Raw genomic sequence first — 19,455 nt, 5'->3', positions numbered from 1 at the left:
TCGAGGTTTTCTAATACTCAGGGCAGTAAGACAAAAGCTGGTTGATAGACCCTCTTATTCTTAAATCATTATTTCAATTAAAGAGTTGTGTTATTTAGATGTGATGTTGCATGAAATGGATCTTCTGCATCCCAGCCAGCAAGGATAACACAGTGAGACCTTGTCTTTAAAAAGAAAAAGCAACCTTAATAAAACATTTTAGATGACAAATCTAAAGATATTGAGATATCAGAAGTGGAAACTCAATTTATAAAATTTTGGGAATTATATAAATAATTGGATTTGAGCTTAGGAGGTGGTTCAGCAGTTGAGAGCTCTGGCTACTTTTCCAGAGGACCTAAATTTTGTTCTCAGCACCCAAGTTGGATGGCTCACAACCACCTCTAACTCTAGCTTCAGGCATCCAAATCCTGGCTTCTACAGGTACCTGCACACACATGGCATATACTTATATAGAGACACATGCATATACATAAAACTTAAAGAATTAAAACATGCCATTATGTGACAAGGGTGATGTCTGACATACCTGGTGCATGAATGAGCAGCAGAACCAGAACCATGGACACATCTACTTATCATTTGTATAAACACTTAGAATGATAGTCTGTAAATTTTTGTAATATGGAAGTCTTTACATTCACAAACAATCCAAAAAGTAGATGGCTGAGTTTTTAGAGATACATTTTATGTATATGAGTGTTTTACCTTAATGTTTTATGTATACCATGTGTGTGCCTAGTGACCTTAGAAACTACAAGAAGACATTGGATCTCCTGGAACTGGAGATGCAGGTGACTGTGAGCTATGATGTTAGTGCTAGGAACTGAACCTTCTATAAGTCTCCTTCTATAAGACCAGCAAGTTCTCTTAACTACCAAACCATCTCTCTAGCCCTTAGATGCCTACTTAATAAGTAGTTACTGCATACCTCCTGTGCGCTGAGTCCTGAAGACAGGAAAATTATTGAGATGTAGTCCCTTGAACCATGAGATGTATCAGCAGGTAGAAGTGCCTGCAGCCAAGCCTGACAACCTGTGTTCAATCCTGGAACCCACGTGGTGAAATGAGAAAACAGACTCATGGATAGGGTTGTCCTCTGACCTGTATGTGTGCACCATGACACATGTGCAAATGCACACACAAACACAATAAGTAAATGTAAAAAATTAAATGATATATAGTTCCTTGAGTAATTCACAACCTTGAGTATTGTTCATACCAGTATTATTAGATTCTGGATGAACTCTATTGAAAACCCTATAATGGCCATGCTCAGTAGTATATACCTATGAACCCAGCATTTAGGAAGTAGAGGTAGAAGAATCAGTGTTCAGGGTTAGCCTCTTCTTAGTAATGAGTTTTAAAGCCAGCCTAAGCTGTTTAAGACCCTATCTTAAACAATCAAAAATAAAATATATACCTTATGAGAAAAAAGTATAGCTTAACATAGTATCCTTCTTGAATCTTATCACAGTTTATCATAGGTTTGTATATCCTTCATTGCATCACTAGTATTAGTAGCATCAGATAAGACAATATTTCAGTCTCAAGCAGGGTTTGATTATTTAGTAATGTCCTTACTGTCTAGTGTAGATATACAGAGTACATATATTCAGCTTTTAGGACTATAGTATTAGTTCATATTTACAGTATCATGCAAAGCAACTAAAAAGAAAACATTCTTTAAAACACGTAAAGGGCTAGTCATGATGGCACACACCTTTAATCTCAGCACTGAGGAGGCAAAGGCAGGTGGATTTCTATGAGTTTAAGGCCAGCCTAATTATATAGAGAGTTCCAGGTCAGCCAAGACTACATGGAGAAGCCTTGTCCCAAAACAACAACAAAAAGAATATATAAAGAAGACTATAATAAGTCATCATTATCTTACAATGTATTTATTTGAATTAATATAATACATTGGATATTATGACATGTACATATTAGATATCATATAGGCCTATGCTATTCTTCCTGAATAAGCTCTGAAAACATATAGTACATGTATACTTAGAAATTTTAAATTTGTACTTTTTTTTCCTATATTAAACTAGCTGCTGCTTTTGCAGTGGTATTATCCAAATACCGCATTGTTTCTACTCTTCTGGCGTTACTGCTTCATGAAAGTCTTAATTCACGAGAAAAATTTAGCATCATACTTGCCATTGGTCACTGCACAGAGGATTGTGGTGAGTATTCAATTAATTCATTGTGTGTATTAGCACAGAGGGGTGGAAACATGTTTTTGCTTCTTTTCCCTCTTAAAATCCAGCTCTCCTTTCAGTCATTTAAGCTCCTTATTTTCTTTCTCATACTCTATTCAGTTAATCACTGAAGCTCCTGTCTCTCTCTATTTTCAGTCTTTTCCACCATGTCAGTATACAAATCTAATCTTGTTATCTCTCACCCAAAACCTTGAAAGGTCAGCTCTTCTAACCTTCAGTGAAAACTTGAAAGGTTTGCTTTCCTCTTCCTGTGTCCATCCCAGTCTCCTGTAACTCTGCTCTGTCTCCCTCCTTGTCTTACTTTCCACTCATCTAGTCTTCTCCCTTCGCTTCCATTTCTTCTGCTCTCTTCCCTCATCTTTTGCTTCCTTTACCAGTTTCTCTTTTCTATTCTTTCTCTTAATGAATGGTATTGTTTGTGTGTGTGTGTGTGTGTCTGAGGACCCACAGAAGCCAGAAAAGAAGGATATCAGATCCCCTGGAGCCAGAGTTACAGGTGGATGTGAACCACTTGATGTGGGTGTTGGAAACCAAACTTGGGTCCTCTGCAAGAGCAGCAAGTGCTCTTAATCACTGAGTCATCTCTCCAGCCCCACCCCTCATCTTTTAAAAAGCCAAATGAGAGTTGTTTACTGGTTTGAAGTGTGGCCCATTGTGGCTAAATTTTTAGAAATATAATTTAAAATGTGGCTACATGTTAGAAATCATGTATGAGACTTAGGTAGTTTGTGTAAGTGGATTATTACCTAAATTAAAAATACTTTTAAAATTCTTTATTTTAAAGTTTGAATTATGTTCATAATTATCATAGTGATGAATCATGACCTCATACTTAAGCTTTATGAAAAAATAATCACCATTTTAATTTTTTATATTTTTATAGAGAAAAATCAGTATGAATTTTTAAAAAACAATGGGCTTCCACTGATGATTCAAGCCTTAACTGAATTTAAGAATGAAGACGTAAACAGAGCTGCTACTTATGTGCTTCAGAACTGCAAACAAATTAGTAAGTTTACCTACCATTACTTTAGGGAAATATCAACTGGCTGGGTGTGGTGGTGTGCACCTTTATCCTAGCCCTGGGATGCAGAGGCAGGCAGATCCCTATGAGTTTTAGGCCAGTGACATCTACATAGGGAGTTCCATGTTAGCCAATGCTACATAGTAAGACTTTTATCTTCAAGTCCAAAATATCAGGTGTCAGGTATAGTGACACATCTTTGATTTCAGGACCAAAGGCAGATCTTTGTGAGTTTCATAATAAGAACCCATTCTAAAGGAAAAGGAAAGAAAATAACCAAAGTTGCTAAAGAGAAATTTATATGTGCTCCAATGGGCCAAGCCTTTTCAGCTTCTAGGTTATTGTTTTAAGCTTGAAAAGAGGATATATAATTTGGAAATGATTATTAGGGTACTTTCAGCATACTCAAGCCTACATTGAAGAGAACATCCTGACAGCAGCAGCTGAGAGAATACACTTATTTATGCCTCATGATTTATTTTTAAATCATAAAGTACATTTGCTCATTTATATAAGTACAGAAGTGTTTGTTATATGCTAAGCTTTATGTAAGGCACTGGGATTGAGATACATCTATAAGGAGATGATGTACCTATAAGTTTAGTCTAAGTAAAGAAATAGTAATTCTAAAAACTGAGACTTGGTATTATTATAAATTGACAAAAAGATTGTGAGGGAGCAAATTGTAGATATGTGGAGACCTATAAGCAAAGCTGTCTGATCCAGATTTAAAATAGTAAAGGTTTTGGGATAAAGGACCCAAAATCATAGAATGAAAGTAATCTTTGAACAGAGATCTGAATTGCTATAAGCGAATATCTTAGGCCTAAGCAGCAGGTCTGAGCTTAGGAGGGAGACTGCCACATTTAAAGAATTGATGAGCAGTTTGGCCAGAGCCCAGAGAGCTGGTCGTAGCTGTAAGATTTCTTTGTGTTGTAATAAGCACAATGACCAAAAGTGACTTGGGGAAAAAAGAGTTTCAGCTCGAAGGGAAGTAAGTTCAGGAACTCAAGGCAGGAACCTGGAATCGGAGGTTCAGTGACAGGACCTGAATTAGAGACCAAGGGGGCACTGCTTACATGGTTTGCTCAACTTGCTTTTGCATACAACCCAGGACCACCTGCCCATGGATGGTATCTCCTCCAGTGATCTGAGCCTTCCGATATCAATCATTAATTAAGAAAATGCCCCCACAATCTCACAGGCTTGTCTATAGGCAATCTGATAGAGGCATTTTCTCAGTTGAGGTTCCCTCTTTCCGAGATGACTCTAAGTTGTGCCAAGTAGATGAAAAGCTAACAATCTACTTTGGGTCTAGAGATACAGCTGAGTAATAGAGTATATGCTTAGCATGTTATTGGCCCTGACTTTAATTCTTTCATTCCAAACAAACTACCTTAAAGCCAATAACCTTGCATCTAGAATAACATTTCCTATAACTATGAAAAGTAGAGTCTAATTTGTGACTAAGTCCTGAGTTTCTGCTATGCACTCTTTCCACTTAAGTGCCAGTTATTGTATATGGATACAGTTTAAAGATGGGATATGTGGAATATGTAAGTTGTTATTAAAGTGTGACAATAACATTTCTAATAATAACTCCTTATCCTCTTTCCTCTCCCTGACCCTCGCCATCCCATATTACAAAGCTGAGAAATTATCTCTAAGTCTAAGACAGAATTCTTTTGGTGAAAATGAAACAGAACTAAAGGACATAAATGAAAAGGAGACTCTTGGAGAGCACTGGAAGGCAGCAAAGGAAATTATATGCAGAATAAAACAATTTGAAAAAGGAGGGAAGGAGGTGAGTTTTTTCGTTTCACAGAATATAGAACTCTGCAAATATTTTTAAACAATATAAAATTGTATTTCTCCAGTTGTTTTTAAAAATATGTTTAATGGCTGGGCAGTGGTGGCGCACGCCTTTAATCCCAGCACTTGGGAGGCAGAGGCAGGCGGATTTCTGAGTTCGAGGTCAGTTTGGTCTACAGAGTGAGTTCCAGGACAGCCAGGACTACACAGAGAAACCCTGTCTTGAAAACACCAAAAAAAAAAAAAAGAAAAGAAAAAAGAAAGAAAGAAAGAAAGAAAAAAGTTTAATGTAAGCCTAGTGGTATAAATTTTTTTTATTAGATATTTTATTTACACTTCAGATGCCATGCCCTTTCCCCATCCCCCCCCCCTTAGGAAACCCCTATCCCCTGCCCCCTCTTTCTTTTTGCACATATACATTTTTTTAAAAATGTTAATCATGGGCTTTATAAGTTTGGTATTGCTCAGTCAGAGGTGTAACCCACTACCCAACCTAGATATATCAACTATCTTTGACTGGTGGAGATACATGAACATCTGCCTCCCTGTCTTCCCCCTCTTTCTCTCTTACATCACCTAGCTTCTCCTCTCCTTCTTCTCCTCCTCTTCTTACTCCTTCTCTTCCTCTCAGTACTCCTCCCACCTTAGCTCCTCCTACATATCACCCTTCCTGTTAAAATAAAACTTTTCTCTCAAAATACAATTAGAGCATAATTATGCCAATTTGTACCCGTGAGGTACAAGATAGTCCTCATACCTAGTCCAACATTTTGTTGAGTTACCAGAACCTCTGTCATCTATCCTAACTAAAACATTTAGTTCTGAACCTGGCTTTAGGATGAATGTCAGCTGATGACCACCCACTCAAGTCTTTTCTCTCAAGGTAAATAGCTATAAGTTTTCAACCCCGTCAGAAATCCAGAATGACTGAGTTAACTATAATTGTGGGAATCACAAAGCATAGCTTCTAAAACTTAGCCAATTTATAGAGACCTCTGAATACCTGGACACTCGTTCTACTTCAAAATGTTGGAGCATCTGTTCTTCTGCCTTCTGGCCCAGGATCATCTGACAGACCTTAGTGCTGCAGAATTATTAACGGCTGATTACTCTGTCTAGGCAGATATAATCAGTCGACTATTCTGCAAGTGTGTCCTTTTCTGGACAATAATTTGTCTGTAGAAGGAAAGTGGCAATTCTTGCCTAGTGGCTGTCTCACCACAACTGGAGTAACTCCAAGGATGCTCAATTTCTTCTTAGAATTCAATATAGGAAGCTGTCCGGAGCAGACAGGTCTCTAATGAAAATGAACAGAAATGTTTGTCATGTCAATTCTAAGGATTTCTGATGTTTTGAAAACCAACTATCCATGTAAGGTAATCTGGACTGTTGCCTGTTAACTCCACTCAGCTATTTCTAAATAAAACATAGAGAACACCCTTATAATAAACTCCAAGCCATGAATTTGCTATAGTCCCTTAACTCACAGGCTGACCATCTCAAATCAGTTAAAAAAAAGTTAAAGAAGGACTGGGTCTAAGCTTTGTATTCCTAAATGTGTTATACTGGTACAATGCCTATGAGAGTAACAATATTCATCTCACTCTTATATCACTAAGAAGCTCATGCCAATGAAAACCTTAAAATTTGTAATCAAAGTAAATTGGTGCCATTTAAGAATTTATATCTTCATCTTGATATTAATTATACAGATTTCTACTAATAGGTTATGGCTATGCAATTAACCCCTAGCTAATCCTCTCTGTTCCCACAAAACCACTACCTTTCCCTAGGAAGACAGTCCAACATTTACCACCTTAGTCCCCAAGCCCAGGGAATAGGGGCGCTGACTCATCATTAGCTTCTTCAAGCTGATTATGGGCGTTGAGATATTAGAAGAGGAGTGGGGGGAAGAGCAAATTGACAATCCTCTGGTGCTGTGTCTTCACTGCCTCCAGATGGAATTCCCGGATCTCAGAGGTTTGAGCAGGTCTGCCCAGCTTGCTTGTTGAGTAGATACACCAAGGCTAATCATTCTGCAATATACAATTCTCAAAACAAATTTTAGTATCAAGATAGTTTTTTTTAAGTGGGCTGACATTTTATTAAGAATGTTGGTTCTAACCGCTTTTCTTTTTTTCCCCTCTTTTATTGGATATAATATTTACATTTCAAATTTTATCCCCTTACCACATTTCCCTCACCACCCAGGAACCCCTTATCCCATCCCCCCTCCTCCTGCTTCTATGAGGGTGTTTACCCACCTACCCCCATCCCCCCTCCCCACCCTCAGATTCCCCCCCCCCCCAGTGCTCAGCCTTCAAGGTACCGATGACCTCATCTCCCACCTATGCCTAACAAGGCTATCCTCCCCTACATATACAGCTGGAGTCATGTATCTCTCAGTATATGCTCCTAGGCTGGTGGTTTAGACCCTGGGGAGCTCTGGCTGGTTGGTATTGTTGCTCTCCTCATGGGGCCACCACCCCTTAAGGCTCCTTCAGTTTACTTTCTAACTCCTCCATTGGGAACCTTTGATCAGATTAATGGATAGCTGTGAGTATCTGTCTCTGGGTATGTCAAACTCTGGGGGACCTCTAGGGAGACAGCCTTATCAGGCTGCTGTCAGCTTTCCCATCCTGACATCCATATCAGCGTCTATTTTTGGTGACTGCCCATGGAATGAATACCCAGGTGGAATGGTCTCCATACAACCCCCTCCCCCTTCAGATTCTGTCCCACACTTTGTCTCCATATTTGCTCCCTTGGGTGTTTAGTTACTCCTTCTAAGAAAGCCCTAGGCATCCTCACTTGTTCTTTCTTCTTCATGAGCTTTATATTGTCTGGTAGTTGAATCTTTGTTGTTTCAAGTTTTTGGGCTAATCTCCGCTAATCAGTGAGTAAATACTAGGTGTGTTCTTTTGTGATTGGGTTACCTCACTCAGGATGATATTTTCTAGTTCCATCCATTTACCTAAGAATTTCTCGAATTCATTATTTTTAATAGCTGAGTAATATTCCATTGTGTAAATGTACCACATTTTTTGTATGCATTCCTCTGTTGAAGGACATCTGGGTTCTTTCCAGCTTCTGCCTATTATAAATAAGGCTGCTATGAACATAGTGGAGCATATGTCTTTGTTATTTGTTGGGGCGTTTTCTGGGTATATGCCCAGGAGTGGTATAGCTGGGTCCTCAGGTAGTGCTATGTCCAATTTTCTGAGGAACCGCCAGACTGACTTCCAAAGTGGTTGTACCAGCTTGCAACCCCACCAACAATGCAGGAGTGTTCCTGTTTCTTCACATCCTCGCCAGCATCTACTATCACCTGAGTTTTTGATCTTAGCCATTCTGACTGGTGTGAGGTGGTATCTCAGGGTTGTTTTGATTTGCATTTCCCTGATGACTAAGGATGTTGAGCATTTCTTAAGGTGCTTCTCGGCCATTCGAGTTTCCTCAGTTGAGAATTCTTTGTTTAGCTCTGTACCCCATTTTTTAATGGGGTTATTTTGTTGTTTGGCATCTAATTTTTTGAGTTCTTTGTATATATTTGATATTAGCCCTCTATCAGATGTAGGATTGGTAATGATCTTTTCCCAATCTGTTGGTTGCCGTTTTGTCTCGTTGACAGTGTCCTTTGCCTTACAGAAGCTCTGCAATTTGATGAGGTCCCATTTGTCGATTCTTGATCTTAGAGCATAAGCCATTGGTGTTCTGTTCAGGAACTTTTCCCCTGTGCCTAGGTATTCGAGGGTCTTCCCCAACTTCTCTTCTATTAGTTTCAGTGAATCTGGCTTTATGTGAAGGTCCTTTATCCACTTGGAGTTGAGCTTTGTACAAGGGGATAAGAATGGATTAATTTGCATTCTTCTACATGTTGACCTCCAGTTGAGCCAGCACCACTTGTTGAAAATGCTGTCCTTTTACCACTGGATGGATTTAGCTCCCTTGTCAAAGATCAAGTGGCCGTAGGTATGCGGGTTCATTTCTGGGTCTTCAATTCTATTCCATTGATCATCCTGTCTGTCTCTGTACCAATACCATGCAGTTTTTATCACTACTGCTCTGTAGTACAGTTTGAGGTCAAGGATGGTGATTCCCCCAGAGGTTCTTTTATTGTTGAGAATAGTTCTCACTATCCTGGGTTTTTCGTTATTCCAAATGAATTTGTAAATTGCTCTTTCTATCTCTATGAAGAATTGATTTGGAATTTTGATGGGGATTGCAGTGAATCTGTAGATTGCTTTTGGCAGGATAGCCATTTTTACTAAGTTAATCCTGCCAATCCAGGAGCATGGGAGGTCTTTCCATCTTCTGAGATCTTCTTCAATTTCTTTCTTCAGAGACTTGAAGTTCTTGTCATACAGATCTTTCACTTGCTTGGTTAGATTCATTCCAAGATATTTTATTTTATTTGTGGCTATTGTGAAGGGTGTCATTTCCCTAATTTCTTTCTCAGCCTGTTTATCCTTTGAATAGAGGAAGGCTACTGATTTGTTTGAGTTGATTTTATATCCAGCCACATTGCTAAAGTTGTTTATCAGGTTTAGGAGTTCTCTGGTGGAAGTTTTAGGTTCACTTAAGTATACTATCATATCATCTGCAAATAGTGAAATTTTGATTTCTTCCTTTCCTATCTGTATCCCTTTGACTTCCTTTTGTTGTCTAATTGCTCTAGCTAAGACTTCCAGTACTATATTGAATAGGTAGGGTGAGAGTGGGCAGCCTTGCCTAGTCCCTGATCTTACTGGGATTGCTTCAAGTTTCTCTTCATTTAGTTTGATGTTGGCTACTGGCTTGCTGTATATTGCTTTTTCTATGTTTAGATATGGGCCTTGAATTCCTGATCTTTCCAAGACTTTTAATATGAAGGGATGTTGAATTTTGTCAAATGCTTTCTCAGCGTCTAGTGAGATGACCATGTGGTTTTTTTCTTTGAGTTTATTTATGTAGTGGATTACATTGATGGATTTCTGAATATTGAACCATCCCTGCATTCCTGGGATAAAGCCTACTTGATCTTGATGGATAATTGTTTTGATGTGTTGTTGGATTTGGTTTGCAAGAATTTTATTGAGTATTTTTGCATCAATATTCATAAGAGAGATTGGTCTGTAGTTCTCTTTCTTTGTTGGGTCTTTCTGTGGTTTAGGTATGAGTGTAATGGTAGCTTCATAGAATGAAGTGGGTAGTGTTCCTTCTGTTTCTATTCGATGGAATAGCTTGAAGAGGATTGGTATTAGGTCTTCCTTGAAGGTCTGAAAGAATTCTGCACTGAATCCATCTGGCCTCGGACATTTTTTGGTGGGAAGATTTTTAATGACTGTGTCTATTTCTTTAGGCGTTATGCGACTGTTTAGATGGTTTATCTGCTCTCCGTTTAACTTTGGTACCTGTTATCTGTCTAGAAAATTGTCCATTTCATCCAGATTTTCCAATTTTGTTGAGTATAGGCCTTTGTAGTAGGATCTGATGACTTTTTAAATTTCCTCTGTTTCTGTTGTTATGTCTCTCTTTTCAGTTCTGATTTTATTAATTTGAATGCTGTCTCTGCGTCCTTTGGTTAGTCTGGCTAAGGGTTTGTTTATCTTGTTGATTTTCTCAAAGAACCAGCTCCTGGTTTTGTTGATATTTTGTATAGTTCTTTTTGTTTCAACTTGGTTGATTTCAGCCCTGAGTTTGATTATTTCCTGCCGTCTACTCCTCTTGGGTATACTAGCTTCTTTTTGTTCTAATGCTTTCAGGTTTGCTGTCAAGTTGTTAATGTATGCTCTTTCCAATTTCTTTTTGTGAGCACTTAGAGATATGATTTTTCCTCTTAGTACTGCTTCCAATGAATCCCACAAGTTTTGATATGATGTGTCCTCATTTTCATTTAAATCTAAAAAGTCTTTAATTTCTTTATTTCTTCCTTGACCAAGTTATAATTGAGTAGAGCATTGTTCAGTTGCCAAGTGTATGTGGGCTTTCTGTTGTTTTTGTCCATGTCAAAGACAAGTCTTAGTCCATGGTGGTCTGATAAGGTACTAGGGATTATTTCAATCTTTTTGTATCTGTTGAGGCCTGTTTTGTGACCAATTATATGGTCTATTTTGGAGAAGGTACCATGAGGTGCTGAGAAGAAGGTATATTCTTTTTTTTTTAGGATGAAATGTTCTATACATGTCAGTTAAGTCCAATTGGTTCATAACTTCTGTTAGTTTCATTGTGTCTCGGTTTAGTTTCTGTTTCCATGATCTGTCCATAGCTGAGAGTGGGGTGTTGAAATTTCCCACTATTATTGTGTAGGGTGCAATGTATGCTTTAAGCTTTAGTAAAGTTTCTTTTATGTATGTGGGTGCCCTTACATTTGGGGCATAGATGTTGAGAATTGCGAGTTCCTCTTGGTACATTTTTCCTTTGATGAATATGAAGTGTCCTTCTTTATCTTTTTTGATTACTTCTGGTTGAAAACTGATTCTATTTGATATTAGAATCGCTACTCCAGCTTGTTTCTTGGGACCATTTGCTTGGAAGATTGTTTTCCAACCTTTTACTCTGAGGTAATGTCTGTCTTTTCCACAGAGGTGCGTTTCCTGAATGCAGCAAAATGTTGGGTCCTGTTTACGTATCCAGTCTGATAGTCTATGTCTTTTTACTGGAGAATTGAGTCCATTGATATTAAGAGATATTAAGGAAAAATGAGTGTTGTTTCCTGTTATTTTTGTTATTGGCAGTGGAGATATGTTTGTGTAGCTACCTTCTTTTACGGTTTTTGGAAGATTACTTTCCTGCTTTTTCTAGGTTGTAGTTTCCCTCCTGTGATGGAGTTTTCCACCAATTATCCTTTGAAGTGCTGGGTTTGTGTACCACTATAATCAGTGCAGCTGGAAAAAAAATCACAGAGACATCTGGACCCCTAGAAGACCAGACACAAGCGAGACAACTGGAAAGGCAGGCTTCAATCAGAGACAGAAGTACAGTTAGCACTAGATTTAACCAGATGGCAAAAGGCAAGTGCAAGAACATAAGCAACAGAAACCAAAGTTACATGGCATCATCAGAACCCAGTTCCCCCATCATAGCAAGCCCTGAACACCCCATCACACCAGAAAAGCAGGAATCAGAATTAAAATCACTTCTCATGGTGATGATAGAGGACTTTAAGAAAGACATAAATAACACTCTCAAAGAACAGATAGAAACCCTTAAAGAGGAAACACAAAAATCCCTTAAGGAATTGCAAGAAAATGCAACCAAACGGGAGAAGGAATTAAACAAAACCATGCAGGATCTAAAAATGGAAGTAGAAACAATAAAGAAATCACAAAGGGAGAATACCCTGGAGATAGAAAACTTAAAAAAACGATCAGGAGTCATAGACACAAGTATTACCAACAGAATACAAGAGATGGAAGAGAGAATCTCATGTGCAGAAGATACCATGGAAAACATTGACACAACTGTCAAAGAAAATGCAAAATACAAAAAGCTACTAACCCAAAATATACAAGAAATCCAAGACACAATGAGAAGGCCAAACCTAAGAATAATAGGAATAGATGAGGGGGAAGACTCCCAACTTAAAGGACCAGTAAATATCCTCAACAAAATTATAGAGGAAAACTTCCCTAACCTAAAGAAAGAGATGTCCATAAATATACAAGAAGCCTACAGAACTCCAAACAGTTTAGACCAGAAAAGAAATATTTCCCGCCACATAATAGTCAAAACATCAAATGTACAAAACAAAGAAAAAATACTAAAAGCAGTAAGGGAAAAAGGCAAAGTAACATATAAAGGCAGATCTATAAGAATTACACCAGACTTCTCACCAGAGACCATAAAAGCTAGAAGATCCTGGACCGATATCATACAGACCCTAAAAGAACATAAATGCCAGCCCAGACTACTATACCCAGCAAAACTGTCAATCATTATTGATGGAGAAACTAAAATATTCTATGACAAATCCAAATTTACACAGTATCTCAACACAAACCCAGCACTTCAAAGGATAATTGGTATAAATTTTAAGAGTAGTACTTAAGGACTGAACTTTGGACATATAACAGATTTTTTTTTCATTTAGTTTTATCTTTATCACTAAAAAAAGATTCTATTTTTGTGTGTGTGTCTGTATGTGTGTGTGTGTGTGTGTGTGAAAATGGGGAAAGAGAGACAGTGAGACAGAGAGAGACAGAGAGAGAGAGAGAGACTGACTCCTTATGCCTGAAGAGGCTAGAAGGACATTGGTCCCTGGAGCTAGAGTTACAGGTGCTTGTGAGCTGCCTGATATGAGTGCTGGAATTTGAACTCATATCCTCTAGAAGAGCAGCAATACTTCTTAATTACTGAGCTGTCTTTCCATGCCCTGTTTATTATATGTGTGTGTGCGTGCCACAGATTTAAAGGAGCCCTAACAAAAATGAAAAAGGGTGTTGTATCCCTTTGAGCTAGACTTGTAGGTAGTTATGAGCTATTTGATGTGGGTACTGGGAACTGAACCCAGGTCCTCTGCAAGAGTAATGTGCTCTTTTAACCACCGAGATGTCTCTTCAGCTCCTAGATTTTAGTTTTAATTTAATATGCATGTGTATTTTACCTGTATTTATGTCTGTGCACCATGTACATGCCTGGTACCCAAGAAGGTCAGAAGAGAAGAGGGTATCTTGTTGTCCTGGAATTCACTGTGTAGACCAGGCCAGCCTCAAATTCCCAGAGATCTGCCTGCCTTTGCCTCCTGAGAGCTGGGATAAAGGTGTATACCACATCTAATATTTTTATATATAAATACATACATAGAGTATGTATCTGTGGGAGGGGTTGTGTGGCACACTCATGTGCGTGTGTTTGTGTGTATCCATTCTCCATGGCTTGTCCTGGAAACCTGACTGGGGTGACACTGCAATAAAGAAATGACAGACACATGTTCAGAAAAGCTGAAATTGGGTAGCCTGTCCTTACTCCGATGGAAGGCACCTACCTACTCCACAACCTGGAAGCTCAGTGAATTTATTATGTAGAGCATAAAGAGGAAGTGATAACAGCTCTCAATGGGAAACCTTAGGTTGCTGTCATCCTGGAAGAGGAAGCTACAGTTGCTAGTTCTTGCACACTGGTCCCATTGTTAGTAAACACTCATACTTGGACCAGAGGAAGGCCTTGCCAGCTCCTCTGAGCCTCCCCTAGGGAAGGCTCTGCCACTCCCATGAGCTCAAGGCATTGTGGTCCTTGACATAGTTGTGCCCATGTCAACAGTATTCTTTTAGAACATTATTCTTTGAGATTGTGATAATATATATATATATATTTTTCATATCAAACTTTCTTTACTTTTTTGAGATCAGGTCTTATTTTGTAGCCCTTGCTAGCCTAAAACTTGATGTATAGATCAGACTGGCCTCATACTTGTAGCAGTATTCCTGCCTCTGCCTCCCGAGTACTGGAATTAAGGCATGAGCACCATGCCTGGCTCTATTTCAGTTATTTTTAAATGCACAATTATGTGATATTAAGGACACTCATAATGTTGTACAACCATATTCCCTGGACCCTATTTCTAGATCTTCTGTTTGTTTATTTGTTTGAATCACTATATCACTGTGGTATGCTGGCTGACCTGGAATGCATAGACCAAGTTGGCCAAGTACATGAGCAGGGCTTTTTGCCTCTGCTTTCTGAGTGCTGGCTGAGATTAAAAGCTTGTGCCTCCACCGCCTGGCTATGTTACAGAGTTTTACAGAGAATTTGAAATTTAAAAGAAGCTGGGTATCTCTGTCTCTCTTTCTCTCTCTCTCTCTCTCTCTCTCTCTCTCTCTCTCTCTCCCTCCCTTCCTCCCTTCCTCTCTCTCTTTCTCTCTCCCTCTCTTCCTCCCTCTCCCTCTCCCTCTTTCCCTCCCTCCTTTCCTCCTTCCCTCCCTCCCTTCCCTTCTACCTCTGGCTCCAGCCCCAAAGGTTTTTATTTATTTATTATATGTAAGTACACTGTAGCTGTCTTCAGACACCCAATAAGAGGGTATCAGTTCTTATTACAGATGGCTGTGAGCCACCATGTGGTTGCTGAGATTTGAACTCAGTGCATCCAGAAGAGCAGTCAGTGCCCTTAACCGCTGAGCCATCTCACCAGGCCAAAGCTGGGTATTTTTAAAGAGACAACTTTTAAAGTTTATAAGGCTGTAGGACTGGTTGTAGCTGGACTTTGGCAACTTTAGGGGTTCTTTCTTCCACTCTTCTTCATCCTTTTCCCACCCTTTCAGACCCCTAACACTACTCAGGAAGGAAAAGGAGAGAGGGGAAAGGGGGTGACATTATCATTAGACTACTTCTGCTGATTAGGGGTATGGAGTTCCTTAGGACACCTTTGATCTTTGCCATCAGGATATCTAGTTATTATTTCTCCTTCTGCTCCTCTTCTTCTTCCTTCTTTTCTTCCTCCTCTTCCTTCTCTTTCTCCTCCTCCCCCTTCTTCTTCCTTATTATTTCTTTTCCTCCTTCTATTTCTTTTTTCTCCTCCTCCTCTTCCTCACACATGACAAATGACAACCAACAATCCACACCACCTCTCAGGACTCCCTAATTTATATACCCTCTGAAAAGTCCCCAGAATTCCAAACATCAAACAATCACAGAAACTATCTGCTACTGGCAAAATCATGCCCCTGCTAAGAGTAAATCATAGTCAGCTGTTGTGGACAATCTAAAACTGCTCTGTATCTCATACCTGGGATTAAAACAAAAACATAATATTTTTGTGTTTTTAAATAAATCAAAATGCCAAAAAATATTCTTACAAACAGACTGGTTTGTAAGATGTCCTGTATTGTGATGTCTTTATTAATGTTTAGTCTTAAGGTTGTGGCTTAACAGTGATGCATTTGTGTGTTAAGTTGTTAGCTGTCCTGGCTAGTTTTATATCCTCTTGACACAAGTTATCAGAAAAGAGGGAGCCTCAGCCGAGAAAATGCCTCCATGAAGTTGGGCTGTGGGCAAGCCTGTGGGACATTCTCTTAATTAGTGGTTGATGGGGAAGGGCTCAGCTCATGGTGGGTGGGCTCACTCCTGGGCTGGCTGTCCTAGGTAAGGAAGTGGACTGAACAAACCATGTGGAGCAAGTAAGCCCCACCCCTCCATGACTTCTGCATCACTTCCTGCTTTTGGAATCCTGCCTTGTTTGTGTTACTGTCCTGACTTCTTTGGATCATGAACAGTGGTATGGAAGTATAAGCCTTTCTTCTCAAAGATGTTTTTGATTATGGTGTTTAATTACTGCAATAGTAATAGCTAAGACAACTACTATATTCCCAGAGCATAGTCATCATTCTAAACTTAAACTCTGTGTAACTGTTTAAATTATCTAATATTTATACCAATAAAGACATGGAAGGTGTAAACTGAGGTAAAAAACTGCTAGTTCAGTGAGGTAACTTTGTTTCCTGAACTATATATAAAATATATATTTACAAACCTGATTCTACAACTAAACTGCCATCTGTTTAGAAACCTTTCTGTATCATTCTACTGAGCTACTCTACTTTTCTCTTTAGTTCTTCCAAATTCAAGAGGGCTCCTTAGCTCTCTTTTCTAGAATTCTGTTTTACCTGTGTCCTGCCAGCTGCTTCTTTGTTGTTTCCTACAAGCCCAAGGAGAGAATCCCTGTTACCTGGAGCTCCTTACATAAAATCTTTTCCAAGGAGAGAGAGGAGAGAGGAGAGAGGAGAGAGGAGAGAGGAGGAGAGAGGAGGAGAGAGGAGGAGAGAGGAGGAGAGAGGAGGAGGAGAGAGAGAGGGAGAGAGAGGGAGAGAGAGAGAGAGAGAGAGAGAGAGAGAGAGAGAGAGAGAGAGAGAGAGAGAGAGAGCTAGCTTTCAAAGGTCCAATAGCTATAAAAGAAGTCTCTAGCTCCTCCCCTACACCCTTGGCAGGCTGAACCATGTCACCATCTTATGGGGTGGGGGTGCTCCAAGCCAGGCAGTAGGGGCTTAACCATTCACCTATAAAGTGGGGTAGCTCAAGACCATCCAGCTGACTTTGCCTTGGGTCATAGAGCAAAGACCACAAGACTTCTCCCAAGCAACTTGCCTTAAAATAGGAACTTTCCCTTCTTTAGGTTTCTTATCTATGGGGGCTCTTAGAGGCACACCTAAACTGTATCTCTTTATGAAGCACCTAACTGCACCTGACAAATGTAGTCTCTAGTTAGGCTTCCATGGTTTGCTAACAGTTAGGTTTTTTATGTATCATAAAATATCCTGTAACAATTCTGTGCCCATTAAATAACTCCTAACTCTTTAATATGCTCACCCTGGTAACCAAGGCTCAAAGGACAAAATTTATAACAATATAAACATTAAGGAAAGCTTAAAATTTAAAAAATATGAACTGGTTTATACTTGCTTCTCTTATAAAGAATCACCCATCAGTCATGGTGGCATACACCTGTAATCCCATCATTGACGTGGAGTGGAGGCAGGAGACCAGGAGTTCAAGGCTATATAGCAAATTTGAGGCTAGCCTAGGGTAAGTGATATCTATGATATGTTTACAGGCATCAGAAGTGATAGCAATGTTAGAGTCCCATGGTGTGTGTGTGGTGGTCAGAGGACAGCTTTGTAGAGCTGGTTCTTTCCTTCTACCTTTATGTGGGTTCTGGGGAATTGAGCTCAGCTCATCAGACTTGCTTGGCAAACTCTCTTTACCCACTAATGCCGCTGTTACTCCTCTCTGACCAGCAGAAAGTGAACGCAACTCCGAGTTTCTTCCTCAAGCAGTTTATTCAGGCTTTTGATACAAAAATAGCACACTCTCCCCTTCCGCGTCAGGCTTATATCCCCTTAAGGCCAGCCAACAATTCTCTGCCACGTGGCATAATACTATGGGTACTCTACTAGAGAAAGCTGCCAATTGTTTACATATTCCTTATTAGGCTTGTGTTTACAAGTACAAGCTTTTGCCTGGCTGCCTGCCAGGCGCCATCTTCTGGGCGCGGCTCTCCACACGCTAAGCAATCTCATTGGCCTGTATTGGAGTTTCTTCATTCACAGTCACCAGGAAAAACAAACTAGATTCTAGAGTGAGGGGCTTTCCCCCCTTTTCATGCCTCCTTTCTTTTATCCTGCTTCATTGCTTCACTGATACAGCCTTCAATGTTATTCTAATCCCTTGGTGTGACCTACTTTCTCTTATTAGCTTATATAATCTTTATCCCTGGCATTTTATATTCTATTTTATTTCTATTCTCATATATTACATCTTGACCACAGTTTCCCCTCCCTTCACTCCTCCCCGTCCTGTCTTCCCCAACATTTTAAAGTTCACGTTGATGGGCCTTTTAAGGGTTTATATCTTAGGTAGTTAACTTTATCAAACCTGCATAGGTTATTCACCTGTCTTTTTAGTTTTGAAATTTTGTTTAGCCTTTATTTCTTATTCCATTGCTGCCTATTATTGTGGGTTTACTCCTTTTAGAACACGGATCTTTATCCAATTGGAGATGGTACATGTCTTTTGTCCCAGCACTAGGGAGACAGAAGCAGGTGTATCTCTTGAGTTCAAGGCTAGCCTAGTCTACAAAGCAACTTCCAAGACAGCCAGAGTTACATAGAGAAGGCCTGTCTTAAAAAACAGAACAGTAATGGTGGTGGTGGTAGTAATATAAGTCAAAAGGGCTGGAGAGATGGCTTAGCAGTTAAGAGCACTGACTGCTCTTCCAGAAGTCCTAAGTTCAATTCCCAGCAACCACATGCTGCCTCACAACCATCTGTAATGGGATCCAATGTCCTCTTCTGGTGTCTCTGAAGACAGCAACTCTGTACTCACATAAAATAAGTCAAAAGATAGAAAACTGATCTTTAATAAGTTTTGTAGAGAACTGAAGTAAAATATAAGTAATGCATTTTTACTAGAAACTAATTTTTTGCAGTGTTCTGTTGGATGAATTTATTAATATTATATACAACTATTAGATATTACAATACTACAGTTAAGAACATTGACATGCCAAAGTAATTTATGGGATTTTCTTATACAGATTTTATTATAAAAGGTGTACAAAGATAAATAAACAAAAAGTCTGGGCATGGTGGTGCTCATCTTTAACTCCACTCTGGAGGCAGAAGCAGGAGACACTCTGTTTGAGGCCAGCTTGGTCTATATATCAAGTTGTAAATTAGCCAGGGCTACACAATGAGACCTGTCTCAATCAATCAATCAATCAATAAAATAAATAACTGCAAAGTTATTTAGTCATGAATATAGTCTAGCCAGTAATGTTCATACTGTCTGTTCTTCATATGCTTTGAATCTGTCATGAGAGAAGGAAGATACTGCATTGTTGTTTCAATAGTATTTTACTACAATGAAATAGAGGAATTTGCCTATGTTTAAGAGCTACATATGTTTCATGTCCAGTGAACT

At 39.2% G+C, this 19,455-nt stretch overlaps 1 protein-coding gene across 5 annotated transcripts in view; it reads left to right on the top strand.

Annotated features, from left to right (window-relative positions):
- The window catches only part of Terb1 (telomere repeat binding bouquet formation protein 1), a 79,973-nt gene that overhangs the window by 22,006 nt on the left and 38,512 nt on the right, over window positions 1-19,455 (top strand). For all 5 annotated transcript variants that reach the window (XM_076915715.1, XM_076915719.1, XM_076915716.1 and 2 more), the window contains 3 exons: window positions 2,058-2,192; window positions 3,112-3,237; window positions 4,902-5,056. In XM_076915715.1, coding sequence (XP_076771830.1) covers window positions 2,058-2,192; window positions 3,112-3,237; window positions 4,902-5,056 — 416 coding nt within the window. The remainder of the gene's footprint in view (window positions 1-2,057; window positions 2,193-3,111; window positions 3,238-4,901; window positions 5,057-19,455) is intronic.

The sequence above is a fragment of the Arvicanthis niloticus genome, chromosome 18 (assembly GCF_011762505.2).
Source record: "Arvicanthis niloticus isolate mArvNil1 chromosome 18, mArvNil1.pat.X, whole genome shotgun sequence".
Classification (NCBI taxonomy): Eukaryota; Metazoa; Chordata; class Mammalia; order Rodentia; family Muridae; genus Arvicanthis; species Arvicanthis niloticus.
Note: the sequence above shows the minus strand (reverse complement) of the source record. Positions and strands in the feature narration are given on the sequence as shown.